Genomic DNA, 14,599 nt, shown 5'->3' with positions numbered 1-14,599 from the left:
GGGCATTGAGTAACTGCTTTGTAGAGGCTAGGCCTTCTCATTATGGAAGGTCAAAGATGGAAATCTGTGAAGACATGCACATTTTGAGATAATTATAGGGCGACTAAAACCGGACATAGAAGGGGGTACATTTACAGAACTGATAGTCCTAAGAGAAGAGGAAAAAGCGTTTTAAAAAATCAGATGATTAATCACAGAAGCTAAAATAGAAGATTTTAGGGAATATAATTTTTGAGGGTAGAATCAGGGAGAATTGTGTGCTATGTTCATGACATAGCCCTTGGTGTCCTTGTTATTTAACCAGATGCAAGACTGGAAGAATCATTTTTTTGGACCCATTGTGATACTTGTTTTTTGTCTTTGTTTTTGTTGTTGTTGTTGTTGTTCTGTGAATCTGGAATTCCAGATTCCTCTATTAAGTGTAGAGGGCGTTAAAAGGAATGTTGTGGTGGTAAAACCTTCACACTGTCTAGGACTCCTGACTGGTGGCATGTGATGTGGCAAAGGTGTCTCTGACTGTAGGAGATGACTTCCCAAGTCCCAGGAAGCCGCCGTGGTGCCAGGGGCATACCCTGGGCAGTGGACGGCACCAAGCGAGCTCCCCATCCTTGGTCGGGACTCCGCACCTAGAACTCCAGTCACCTGCCTGGTTGGTCACATCCCCACTCATTCCAGTAACATGTCTGGCGTTCCCACCAGGGCCAGGCCCTAAACTGGCTGCATCCCCCGTGAGAGGTGATGGGGCTGAACGAATGTGAGTGCTTTCCAGCCTCACTCGCCTGGCTTTTTCCTTTTCAGATCAAAGTTAAGATGGATAATCAGATGTACTCCCACCTACAGATTTGATTCAGAAAATTTTTGTAGTCAGGCCTCCTTACATTTGGTACTAAGGTTGACAAATACATCCGAAATTACTAATCTGTGGGGAAGGAAAGGGGTTTTTGTTTTTATTACAAAGCATAATCCTTGCTGATGTCATTCATGCCTTTGCAATTCCTTTCTTTCTTCTTTTTTTTTTTTAAGAGGGGTCATACTTGAATAGCAAGTTCCATGGTAGATATTGCGAATTGTACGCAAAATGAAAGCAAACTTTTGTTGTAATTCATGTAGCAATTTAGTTTGACATTTTGGCCAGGTATACAGGGAATGTCTGACTAAACATAAGGGGGAGGCTTGCAGTTTATAATAGACCTGGTCATTTGTCATCTCGTCACCCAGTGACTTTTTTTTTTTTGCAAGTGACTAATGTCATCTATCTTTTTAGTGCACATTTGCATGAATAATTTGTCTATCCAGTCATGTCATTGGAAAATGAAATAATTTCATCAAGTCTTTTTTTCTTGGTCTTTAAGTTGGATACACTTAAAGAAAACAACTTGAAAAATGTGGAAGAGCTGAACAAATCAAAAGAACTTCTGACGGTAGAGAACCAAAAAATGGAAGAGTTCAGGAAAGAAATGTAAGTTCATCTCCTTTGAGAGAAACCGGGGGACTTAATATCACGAAAGTGAAAACAAGACTAATTATTTAGAAAATAACTTGACAAGAACTTAAAAAATAATTGCCCCCTTTCTGCCCCCCCCCCAAATGTTGTAGCGCACCTGAGAAGTAACCCCTGTAACCATTTAGCTGGAAGGCAGCTATGTCGCGGTAGCTGGGTTAAAGAATCAAAGTGAACGTCTGCTGGTACGTTAGGGCGTTTGGGATTCGAATACGAATTTATGAGGAAAATACAAGAGGATCAGAGTTTTTTTTTAAAAGCGGTGTGCTTTAAAGGGTCTGAAACGTCAGACCCTTAATTAATAAAGCTCTCAAAACCCTTTCTGTAGGGAGAAAAAAAAACATGTCACTTTCAAGAGTATCGGTAGTCTTGATTTTAAGAGTAATCAAACCTTCTGGCATGGAAATCAGATGAGAAAATTCTGGGAGAACCTTTCTAATCAAGGTTTATCCGTCAGTCTGCTACCTCGATTTCAGGCAGACAGGTCGACCATGTTTCCTTTGCCAGCCCCGCCTCCGAATCCTTGCCTTTCAAGTCCGATCATCATAATTATTGGTGTTTATCTGGCATTCGAAATGGTAGTTTTGGTGTTGATTTCATTTTGCTCTTCTGTTCTGAGAGCTACACCACGCCAACTGTGTAAACCTAAAAATTTAAAGCCCGTTAGTGTGGTGAACGTTTACGTGTGTCCTCCATGCGGGGCAGGCTACGAAGACGGATCTGTACGGCCGCTGCCCTTCCAGGCCTTATATTACTAACTTCCAGTTCTGACCAAACAGACGTGAGAGTGTCAGACGGAAGCATCAGCTCCAAGTCTCCGTCCTCAAGGTGATTTGTTGATCAAGCTCAACTAAACCTAGGACATGTCGAGTTCTTCTGAGATTTCGTAAAATCCCCCGAGAAAGAATCTCCTGAGTCGGGGTGCACGATTGATCCCTCCCTCAGTCTTTGTTTTTTTTGTTCTTTATTGAAATTCCAGTAGGCTCACATACAGTGTAACGTTAGTTTCGGTGCACAGCGTAGTGATTCGGCACTTCCAGACCTCAGTCTTCGTTCTAGTGATACTTCTCCAGACGATGTTTAGACACTTCCCACCGGTTCCATTCACGCTTGTGCTCACGGCCATCTCGAAGAGCTTGCGTTTCTTGGCCTTCCGAGGCCATCTCACCCAGACAGATAAAGGTCGCTGTGACAGGAAACAAAGCCGGCATCAGCTCTGAGAGGGTGGCCGCGGGTCCGGTGCGGGGCTTTCCCCCGTGACACACAAGTAGTTAGGCTGACCTGGAGTGTTTGGAGCCCTGTTGACTTCGGTTCATTTGTGTCACACAGGCAGCTGGAGAGGGAGGATCTGAGCAGCAGAAGATTGTCTAGTCAGCCTCCCACTGCCATAATCCCACCTCTGAGCTCTCTGGGCCGTACTAGGTACTGGAGGGGCAGAGCCAGTGTGGACCTAGCCGAGAGAGCGCTTGGGACTTCGGTAAAACCCCACTGTCCTTCGACTGAGACTTAGGAGTCTCACAACGGCCATTGCATCGGTCTAGCATTTGAGTGTTCAATGTCCTCACTAAATCTCTGTGTCGTGTCACCCACCCCCAGTTAATATGGGGTGGTTTTACCTCTGTTAAGAGATAAATTTTCTGCTCTTCTTTAAACGATTCCACTGAATAATAAAAGCCTAGCCTCCTGGCTGTGGGCACAAAGGATCATGAGCAAAGGACTGTGGCCCCTGGTGCTGCCTCTCTAACCCTGGCCTGTCCTCCTCCCTGGAGCCATTGTCCCCAGATCTCTGACCGCCGAGGGGAGTAGTTTGGGTGAGGAGGAACCAGGACCACAGGGCAGACAGCCTATGCTGCTTCTGCCTCTCCAGCTTTTCTCTGGCCCACCAGGCCGGAGGAAATCGCATCTTCTGCTGGTGACCTGGCACGCTGTGGCCAGGGTTCCTTAGCAGGAGAGGGGAGCAGTGGGAGACACCAGTGACAGGCTTCAGAAGCTGGTAGAGGGAGTAGGTTGGAAGAGCCCCTGCGCCCAGTGACTCATTGTTCTCTGCCGTAGACTTGGCCACATTTCAAGGACCATCTAAAATAAACGTACTATGTAATGGTAACGGTGCTTCTCAAAAAAAAGGGGGGGGGCAGTCATTTTACCACTCCTTAGTTCCTCAGTACTCAAAGCTAGAGAATGAGCAGCTGGTTATTTCTCTGTGGTTCAGCATGTATATATCTGGGGCGCTTTATGTCCTTTAGAACTTTCCTGGTGTCTCCCCTCACCTGATAGGACTTCGATTCCTGGAGGAAAATGAGCCCAGTGTAGACATTGGAGTTCTAATTGGAACTACCTCCTATGGAATATTGCCCTTGGTGCTGGCAACTCAGCACTTGTAGCTGAGTCTTCCTTGTATGCTCTTTATTAGGCTGGTTTTAGGAAAACTCTTGGTTTGGTTTGGGTTAGCCAGCTCCTATTTTCAGGTGGAGAGAGAAGATGTTTTCTCTCTGATGTATAATTTTGAATCTTAGGAAGAATGATATAAGCAGTTTAATTGTCTTTAATTACTCACTGGCACAGTAATAAATCTAGAATAGATTTAGTGTGGCAATTGATTTATAATAGACTTGCAAGTAGAATGTTTGCAAGTCCATGTGAAAAATATGTATTTGCCTCTCAGTTTTAAAACTGGAATAGTCTTCTGTCATGTAGAAAGAAAAGTAGCTTTAAAAATTGTTAGAAATACTTGTAGGTATTTTCAGAATTATCCCCTGGAGTATTTCCGGAAATTGGGCTATGAGAGCCTCCTTCCTGTATGAAATGCATGTACCCGCTACACTCTAAAGAAAAATGGAAAGGTGTTTCTATATTTGAATCACAGCTGAGGTCCATCGCCAGTTTTAACTCCAGTTCTCTTGCTTCTACAACTTACTGGCTTTATGATTTGGGGAAAATCTCTTGCTTCCCTGGGCTTCAGCTTTCTCTTCTTTAAAATATAGATAATATTAGCCTCATTGGGCTTTGAGGATTGATTGAGAAAATGTTCATGAAAGCATTTTATAGATTTTACATTGAACAAATAATGCTTTCATAGATCAGTACTTTAGAACATTTTGAAATTTCTTTGACTCCTTATTTTAATTTTCTTTACCATGGGCTCTTAATAGAAACCAAGGATTTAAAAAGCCATTAAGGGGCACCTGGGGGGCTCAGTTGGTTAGGTATCCAACTTTTGATCTCAGCTTAGGTCTAGATTTCAGGGTCCTGAGTTGGGCTCCATGCTGGGTGTGGAGCCTAAATAATAATAATAATAATAATAATAATAATAATAATAATAATAATAAAGCTATTAAAAGATGAAAATCTTTAAGAGACAGAGAGCAGGATCACAGACTTACCACTGACAGGCCATCCAGTTGCTGAGTCCAAATAGCTCCTGAGGAAGGCAGTGACACCTAGGAATAAAAGGTTTGACTTAGGATGGTTTCATCCTAAGTAAAATCTTCAGATTTGTCAAGAATTGATGAACTTTGGTTAGAAGGTGAACTTTTGTTACTGTGTGTATGTGTGTGTGTGTGTATTGATCCATAATTAAAACCAATCCTCCTAGCTTTTGAATGACCTGAGGCCAAAATCTCCTCTGTTTTTCCTCACTTGCTAAGTAGACATCTCTGTAAAACACCTAATTTAACGTGCTAGGAGAATTTTTGTGTGGATTTATGCCCCTAAATCTTATCCCAGTAGGCATATTATAGTTGGATGGAGAATTAAAACTCAAAAAAGACAGAAGATGCCAGGCATTGCCACCCATTAGACAATTGAAGTTAAAAATAGATGTGTTCCTGCATCAGCAGATGGATTCATACCCAGAGGACTTGATTCAGGACTCAGCCACGTATGACAGTTCCCTAAATGGAGTGTAGCCAGTACAGACTTTAAATTCATAGTGGCATCAAAACCTTCTATGACAGAAAACTAAAATCCAGTGATTAAACAAAATATTTTCAATATCCATGTGTAAAGGATAATTATTTGAGATGTATATTTTGGATAATTTTAATATCGGGAAGATGTTTAACAAATATACCTACCCTGTTCACATTTTATATGCTGATATTTGTGATACAGGTTAGCAGGCTATATTTTTATTCGCTTCTTTTAATTACAGATTAACATTGTGGAAAGAATACAGTCCGAATGAAACACCTGTTATGTAATTGGAAAACCACATTTCCTTTGGGCATTTCACCTGGAGAGATGTCCTAAAAATATACTCAGATTCACACCAGCACTTGACTCTGACCGATACTGGCAAATGGGACCATTAGATTTTTATTTCTGCCAGAAAAAAAAGAGATTACAGATCTGTGCAGTCAGAACAGTGTACCTTGGCAGCAAAGTAAATCACTTTATCAACATAGTGGGTTTTAGCATAATTTTCTAATGGAAATAGTCCTGAAGACAAGAGAACTGACCATTTCGCTTATCATTTATTTTATAGTAACATTGCTTTTTGTACGGGGAGTGTTTAGATGGAAGTGGGCGAGTGTGGGTGGAGAGAGGGTGGATAGTGTTTTTTAGGTTTAAAAAAAATGTAATAATTGTGGGCGGCAGTCCTTCTCCTGAGAGGTTAAAGCCATTTAGCCTCTCCTGCACGTAGATACCGCTGCCTCCTGTTATTATAGATCCTATCAGGCACGTGACCCAGATATATTTTCCTCAGTGCTGTGAAGCCCGTCGTCTCCCACAGTTTCCTTGCCTGTCTTGTTTCTATGGTAACCCTGCACTCACTGTCCTTGCAGAGAAACCCTCAAGCAGGCAGCAGCTCAGAAGTCCCAGCAGCTTTCGGCATTGCAAGAAGAGAACGTGAAACTTGCTGAGGAGCTGGGGAGAAGCAGGGACGAAGTCACGGGTCATCAGAAGGTTAGTGGGCCCGGGGGCGGCGGGAGGGGGCATGCCTAGCTCTGCCATGCTCCCGCCTGCTGCTGTTGGCAGGGCACTTGGAGGCCCCTCGATGTGGCTGGTTCGTTCCAAATGGGATTTCAAGTTGCCTGTGTGATGTGTCTCCTTGCCTTCAAGTGTGCTGCTATAGGACTTAGGGTAGGAGTTGACAGATTCTTTAAAAAAAAAACAAAAACCAAAAACCAAAAAAAACCCAGTAGCAACATGGGAAACTTGTGAGCAAGTAAAAAATAAGACCTTCATTAGACAAGCTCATAGCAATGCATTTAAATGGAAAGGAACAATATCCTCTCCCTACTATTGCCTGGATTTCAAGATTACTTTGCTCTTAAGGCTCTTTTTTTTCTTTCATCAGAATTGGTTTGAAGGAGGCAAATTCCCAAGATAAGGATTTGGTGTGGGGGTTGGCAGCTGTTTTTAAATAGAACTCTGCTTTTCTTTAAAAAAAATTTTTTTTAAAGCATTTCCTAATAGAACCGTGTGTGTGTGTGTGTGCACTTACGTGCATTGATATGTGGTATGTGTTATCCCCGGAATGGGCTAGAAGCTCGCCACAACCCACTGGCTTCCGTATTTAAATCACAAAGATTTCTGATAAGTTTATTAAGCATTGAAACAAAACTGATTTTAAAGAATGCCATATCCTGCTTTTTATTCTTGAGTAGTTGAATCCAAGTGCTAGATTGTTAGTCACATATGGCCTCAGAAGAATCTTAAAGTGAGATTTATAAGAGAATTTTACTGTGTGGTCATTAATTCCTGCTTTATACTTCAAGAGAATTTTTCCCCCAGCATACTTTGCAAAGATTAATTCTCACTTAAGATGGAGTAATTTGGGGTAATTATATTGAGTACCCATTGACATGGTGCAGTTTGTGGTGAAAGCACTTTTTGGAGAGTTGATTTCAGACTTTAAAGTCTTTATTATAGCTTTCCACAATATTCTTCATGAAAAAAATGCCACATCTCTCCAGACTCCAGGATGGCAATGATGCTTTTGGTGATACTAGCTCACATTTACTGGCTCTTGCTATGTGACAAGCACAAATAAATGATAGCTATCATCTCACTTGATCTTTACAATAATTCTGGAAGATGGCTCTGTCCTTATTTCTACTTGTAAAAGAGGAAACAGGAACATGAAGATAGTATTTTGCTCACCCTCATTCAGGTAATAGTGTCAAGAAATGTTTGCCGTCTTCCGATTTGGGTTCAGGAAAAGTTGACTTAAATAGGGCCACTGCCCTCTCCTTTGGTCCGTTGTGTGAGAAACTGGAGTTCATGAAAAATAGAAGCCCTTTGGCCAGATGAGGTCCTTTTTTTCCTGGCACAAACTAGAGCATCTAAAACATTGGGTAGCTCTCTCGGCGTGTCTGTAAGTTCTTGCAGGAGAAGGATCTCGCTCGACCTCCTGGAACATCTCTGATAGAACAGATTCCGTGCATGGGAGGAACTCAGAGAGGTCATCCCTTCCTCTCATGTTGTGACCTTGACTGGACTACTGATTACATTTCTTGCCTCTGTCACTCAGAACCGGAAAGCAGTGGAAGGAGGCATCATGCTTCCTTGGGCAGAGCTTTGCAGGCCTCCCTCCCTCCCGTGCTCTTCCCTTTTTCGTGTTGGCATTTGAATCGCCTTCCTTTTGAAAAGGTTTTGTCACTAAAAATTTGAAAGTCTGTGACTTTGAAGGGTGTTACGGAACAGCGTATGCAAGGACCAACTAAGAAAAGTGACTTCACTTTAAAGGACAGGTTGTTAGGCCCTTCGTAGTTCTGTGTTTTACTCAGAAGAGAAATAAATGGGCATGAACTAATAGGCTTCAATGGTAGAGGTTGTTAACAATGATATTGATTACCAAGGAGGATTATGGGTGATTCTGTCCTTGAAATAAATAAATACAAATGTAAATATATTTATATACATACACACACACCTATATATACAGTGTCTGTGTTTTTTATTTCAAAAAAATGGAGAGGATCACCCATCTAAAATAATTTAGGAGCAGCCTTAGTCTACAGAAGACTGATTAATTCACTGGCTCTGTTACTCTTACTGTATAATCTCCAGGAATCTAGAGTGCTGCTTACTTCCGTAAAATTACAGATTTCACTTTATTACTTACTGTAGTCAAGCCAAGTTATTGATCAACTATGTTTAGAAATATACTATAGAGCCACGATGTTTGGCAGAAACCCTGCTTTCAGAAAAAAGAAAGAGTTCTAATTGTATTACTACAGGAACATTGCATTCTAAACTTAAGACAGTGGACAGGAGGCCGACAGGCATGGGTTAAATATTGACCCAGGACCTGAGTTCTATCCGGGTTCCTTTATTTAGCAGCATCGTAATTCACTGAACATTTATTGAGCTGATGGCTTTGTCTGTTTCACAGTCATCACAACGTACCTCTGAGATAGGAAAGTTATTTTGTAGACAAGCTGAGGCTCGGAGGTGGACCAGTTTGCTAAGAACACACACCTAGGCAGTGAAGCCGAGACCTGCACTCACGTCAGACTAACTCGGGGGCCTGTTGCCTGCTCCTGTCCTATGTGGAGACTAAAACTGACTTCTACTTACTTCATAATTATTGTTATGGGTAAAAAAGAAAGAAAGAAAAACTTGTGAGCTAGGAATGTGGTGGGGGGGGGGTCAAGCAATGCTGTAGAAATGCACTCTCAATTTATTGTTTTTTCCTTTTTTGCCTCTTTTTTTTTTTTTTTGCTTAGAAAGCCCAAGACATCCCAGAATCTGTCCCGCGTCTTCAGCATCTCACTGGGATTACTTCCTTTGTGATGAGGGCTGTTCGATTTCCTGTTTGTCAGTTGAATGTGAGGTCATTTATCAAAACAAAAGAATCCGTGCTTCCCTGAGACAGTGATTTTGTAGAATCTACTCTCTCTTTATCAATTTAAAAAGATGGAGGATATTCTGAGGTTAGGAGGGCTGATAATGAGCAGGACTGGCTGGTCAAAGTTGGGGAGTGATGTTAGTTTGCACTTTTTGATAGGACTTCTCATTTGATGTGATCGACTAGTGGGCATCGTGCGACCCTGTGAAGAAGTATTGTATCTTGGAGTTGGAAGGACTCCTCTGTTTGTTCCTAGTCCCCTGGAACAGAGCTGGCAAAGCCAGAAACAGAACCCGTGTGTGTGCATTCTTTTTTATCTGCTCTCCCTATCAGACATTCTCCTTTCCAGAGGAAATTGTGGAAGTTGCCTTTCCCAAGTGGGGTACTTATTTGGGAGGGGGCAAAAATCAGGATCATTGGGATTGTGAGAGGCTTGATGTATCTGGCATCAACAGTGGCAGAAATCCTTATGGACTGTCACAGAGTGCCCTGTCTTTGAAAAAGGAACATATTAGGGGCACCTGGGTGGCACAGCGGTTAAGCGTCTGCCTTCGGCTCAGGGCGTGATCCCAGCGTTCTGGGATCGAGCCCCACATCAGGCTCCTCCACTATGAGCCTGCTCATTCCCCCTGCTTGTGTTCCCTCTCTCACTGGCTGTCTCTATCTCTGTCGAATAAATAAATAAAATCTTTAAAAAAAAAAAAAAAAGGAACATATTAGATTGAACCGTATGAAATTGCTTGTTTGCAGTTTCATATTGTTCAGGCTCATGGTTAACATAACTCACCTCTTCTTGGTAACTGACGATTATGAAGGTTGTCATAATTAATTATATAATTGCTGCTGACTGTTGGCTTTCACCTTCACTTTCTTGCCTGATGGCCTGACTGGTTTCATGCTGCTTCAGGGTGTGTGTGTGTGTGTGTGTGTGTGTGTGTGTGTGTGTGTATAAATACGTGTAACAAACTTTACTGTTTTAGCCATTTTACAGTGTATAATTCAGTGGCATTTGGTACGTTCACCATGCGGTGCGGTCATCACCTCTGTCTAGTTCCAGAACATTTTCATCACCCCAAAAGGAGACCCCTTCCCCATTGAAGCAGTCACTTCCCATCACTCCCTCCTCCTGACCCTGGCAACCACTGATCTATTTTTTATCTCTATGGATTTGCCCATTCTGGATGTTTTGTATCAGTGGACTCATAAAGCACGTGATCACTGTGGCTGGCTTCTTTCACTCCGCGTCCTCTTTTCAGGGTCATCGTGCTGTAGCAGGTGTCGGGGCTGAATGGTGTCTGTGGATGCAGGTGCCACATTTTGTTCATGCATCTGCTTTGGGTGTTTGAGGTCTCCTTTCTCCATTCAGACTGTCACTGTCCCTCCTGCAGTCTGTCTGCGTCCCCTGCTGGTGGCCGCAAAGTCCAGTTGCCACTTTGGATCCTCTGTGGGTTGGGAAATCCTTCTCATTCTCTTAAAAGCGGTCCTTTTTTTTTTTTTTTTTTAGATTGATTTAAGAGGGCACGTGGGTGTGGCAGGAGGAGGGGCAGAGGAAGAGGGAGAGAGAGAATCTCAGGCAGACTCCCCGCCAAGCGCAGAGCCCCACATGGGGCTCCGTCTCACAACCCTGAGATCACGACCTGAGTTAAAACCAAGAGTCGGTCACTCAACTGTGCCACCAGGGGCCCCTTAAAAGTGGTTCTAAATCTTGCCCTACTATTCACACTTAGAGCCCGATCTTCTTTTCTTTACTTCCAAACTTTTAAAAGGAGTAATATTTTCTGCCTTTAATTTCACCCCCCATTTTCGTCCCAATGCCTTGCAGTCAGTCTGCGTCTCGCCACGGCCAGCGCGCTAGTGAAATGACTGTTGCTTGACTCATCACTTACCTAGTGATTGCGCAAGTGCGTGGCTTCCTTTCTGTCCTCTGTGAGCATTTGGCGCCACCGCCTACATTCTTGACTTTCCTCTTTTGACACCTTCCACGCTGTTGGCTCCTGTTTCTCCTGCCACACCTGGTCAGCTGCCGTTCAAATGTCCACTTGGACAGCTCTTTGCCCCCCCCCTCCCCGGCCCCACGTGGGGAACGTCTCCTCCAGCCTCAGGGCTCGCTGCTTCCCACTCGGTGTTCAGGTAGCAGTCTCCAGTTTTCTGTCACACGCACAACGCTGTGTTGTGGCTGTTTCTGATGCTTCTCCCCACACAGGCTGTGAGATGGTGGGATTCAGTGCATGGTATGTAGGTTCGAATGAATGAGTGAGTGATTAAATGCATACCTCGTTTTTAGCCAGGCCCTCAGAATGCAGAAACCTTGACTACTCGTTCTAATTTTTTATGTGCTTTCAGTTACTTGCAGTGTCATAGCTTTGTCATAGAGAGCTGTGGTTGCCAGAAGCCTGATCACCACATGCGCGGGGCACGTGCCTTCCGTGGATAGTGGAAGCATACAGTGCAAAATGAGGCAGGGTCATGTAATTTCAAGATTAATGGAAATGATACAGAGCATTACTTCATGTCATGGAGAATACTAAAAATAATCATAATAATGTGAGTTCTTCTATAGAAATAGTTACCTGAAGTAGTTACCTTTGAAATGTCTGATACATCATTTCCAAACCTCCCATGTATTCCCCCTTGTAAGGATTGCAGATACCCTGAGCTGTCACTATGGGAACAGTGTTGATTTCTCCCCCCCATCCCTCTTGCCATTATTTGCAAAATTAGGTTACAGTTTGTTTGTAGAAACTGGACAGGGATTAGATCTCACTAACTGTACTTTATCAAGACTTCTTTCTGACAGAGGCTACAGCAAATGCAGGCTACAAAAAATTGGGGTTACCATCTAGATTGATTTATGAATAATTGCCTGCAATTATTAAGCCTGGATTAAATAAGCCTGGATTCGCAGATGTGAATGTTTAGAAAGGGAACACTATTTTTAAGTAAACTCCACTACCCAGCATGGGGATCTAACTCATGGCCCCAAGATCAAGAGTCGCATGTTCTACCAACTGAGCCCTCCAGGTGCCCCAAGGCAACACTGTGTTTAGCTTGTCATAGTTTATTTTGGAAAACAGTGTGTACATTAGCCATTGTAATTTTAATCTGGGCTTGGAGACTTCTGGGTAAGTAGGGCTTAGTGAAACTGATCATAGACTCTTTCTCTCTCAATACCTAATGAAGTGAACACACTCTTCTGATTATTTAAAAAAAAAATGTCTCCAGGAAAACCCAGCAAAGCCAATCGGCTTCATGCTGTAAACATTAAAATTGACAACCAAGAAAAGGAACATAATTGTCGCTTGACTCTGTTGACACCATTCCCAGTGGTAAGAGAACAGAAAACTGTGTAGCAAAATCCTCAGATTTTTTTTTTTTTTTGAGAGAGAGGGAGGGAGTGAGAGGGAAAAAAGGAGAGAGAGACGAGGAGTGGAGGGGCAGAAAGAGAGGGAGAGAGAGAATCCCAAGCAGGCCCCATGCCCAGCGCAGAGCCTGACGCGGGCTTGATCCCACAACCTTGAGATCATGACCTAAGCCAAAATCAAGAGTTGAATGCTCAACCAACCGAGCCATACAGGTGCCCCAAAATCCTGAGAATTTTTGCTTTGCTTCTCCTCATCTTCGTGCCAAACCCAGTTTAGGGAAAATTAGGTTGAATAGTCAGCCTGGAGGAAAAGTCACAGAAGAATCTTTGAGGCTAGAAGCCCTCTCTGACCATCTCAGGATTCTACCAGCGGCAGGAAGGACTGCTGGTTGTCATTTTCCATAGCTAGTCAACAAAGATTGGCTTAAGTAAAAGGATTGGGGGGGGGGGTTTCCTAGCAAATGATGATAACTCCACAGGTGGGCAGTCCAGGTGAGTCCTCTACTCAAGAATGTCCGCAGGGAGCCCTGCCCTTCCTGTCTATTCTGCTGCTACCCTTAGCATGTACATGTCATCCACTTGGTCACCAGGGCTCTTGTACCTCCAGGCATTGCAAAACTTTCCAGGAGGGAGTGGGGGAGGGACAAAGTGGGGAGAGGCAGAAAGGCCTTCTCTTAACATGGTTTTGTCTTTTAATTTGGAGAGGAAAATTCCTATCTCTGTACTAGTGTCATGTAACCACCTCCAGCCATAAATGAGGCTGCTTTCCCATCTCTAGGAAGGGAAGGCAGCAGAGGAGGTGAGACTAGATGTTGAAAAAGACAATTTTGTAGTATCTGCCTGAGGCTGAAGCCTGGAGACTTGTTCCCACAGGAATAGGATTACTGTTGTTCAGAGGGGGGCACTAAAGGAAAAATCCACGAAAGAGACCGCCAACAGATTGTGTACATTCCCTTAAAGCACTCTCTCCAGCCTTGCCTGTGGCCCTCCGGCTACAGAAATGTACAGGCGACGTTGCCCAATTTTCCCATCACACCCTGGAGATGAAGATTAGAGGTTGCAGATAAAGTAGGATGGGTATCAGGGAAAATGAATTTATATCACATGTGAACAAACAGAAGGTCTAGGTAGAGCTGCGCATAGTAAGAGGAACCCTTGAATGTACCAACAGAAGAAAAAAAAAAAGGATCATAGGAATCCAAAGAAATGAGGAAATCAGGCCATAAGGAAGCATACCCAAAGTGGAATATTGCTTTGCGTTATATAAAAACTTCGGTGACTTAAATAAAACAAGGGTTCAAAGAGATGATAAAAATGACACAAGTGGAACGGAAGAAGTGAAGAGTTAAGGTACTGAGTGAAGACCGAAACAGCACCGTGTCAGGACTGCTCAATAAATCAGAAACAGCGATTGAACATTAATGAATATTTCTAAACATCTGAAGGAAAGGCCTTTGCTAGTCATAATAAAGAGGGAAACAAAGACACTGGAGAATTAGAGGAAGATAGTAGCTGTGGAGGACTGAGATAATCCCAACGAGTATAGTTGGCATCTCTGAAGTCAGGAATTCAGTATATGCAACAGAAGAAAATGTTAGGGGATAAAATAAGGACATTTCCCTCAAGTGGGGAACCGAGTCTTCATCCAGGATGGACTTGGTAGATCGTTTGGAAGCTCCGGGAACCCAGGGCTGGTGCTGGTGGAGGAGGATATTGGCCCAAAGCAATTGACACCAAAACATACGCTGGTTATTAATGAAATTCAGAAATATAGAGATAATTCTGCCCAGGGAGAAAAGGCATATTCCTTATAAAAAGGTAAAAAATAAATAAATAAATAAAACCAACCCACTGTGGCCACATTCAATGGCAGAAAACTGTGCCACACTGTTCCCAACGTTCTAAGGGACAGAAAATAAGACAGGAGTGTCCTATCCTAGCA

The 14,599-nt window shown here is 43.1% G+C and overlaps 1 protein-coding gene across 6 annotated transcripts in view; it reads left to right on the top strand.

The window, feature by feature from the left end:
• The window catches only part of CLIP1 (CAP-Gly domain containing linker protein 1), a 117,063-nt gene that overhangs the window by 83,329 nt on the left and 19,135 nt on the right, over positions 1–14,599 (top strand). For all 6 annotated transcript variants that reach the window (XM_045777814.2, XM_045777804.2, XM_045777798.2 and 3 more), the window contains 2 exons: positions 1,353–1,459; positions 6,286–6,406. In XM_045777814.2, the coding sequence (XP_045633770.2) occupies positions 1,353–1,459; positions 6,286–6,406 (228 nt within the window). The remainder of the gene's footprint in view (positions 1–1,352; positions 1,460–6,285; positions 6,407–14,599) is intronic.

The sequence above is a fragment of the Ursus americanus genome, chromosome 30, assembly GCF_024610735.1.
Source record: "Ursus americanus isolate L20-20 chromosome 30, mUrsAme1.1.p, whole genome shotgun sequence".
Lineage (NCBI taxonomy): Eukaryota > Metazoa > Chordata > Mammalia > Carnivora > Ursidae > Ursus > Ursus americanus.
The sequence above is the reverse complement of the archived record's forward strand: the minus strand, read 5'-3'. Positions and strand labels throughout refer to the sequence as shown.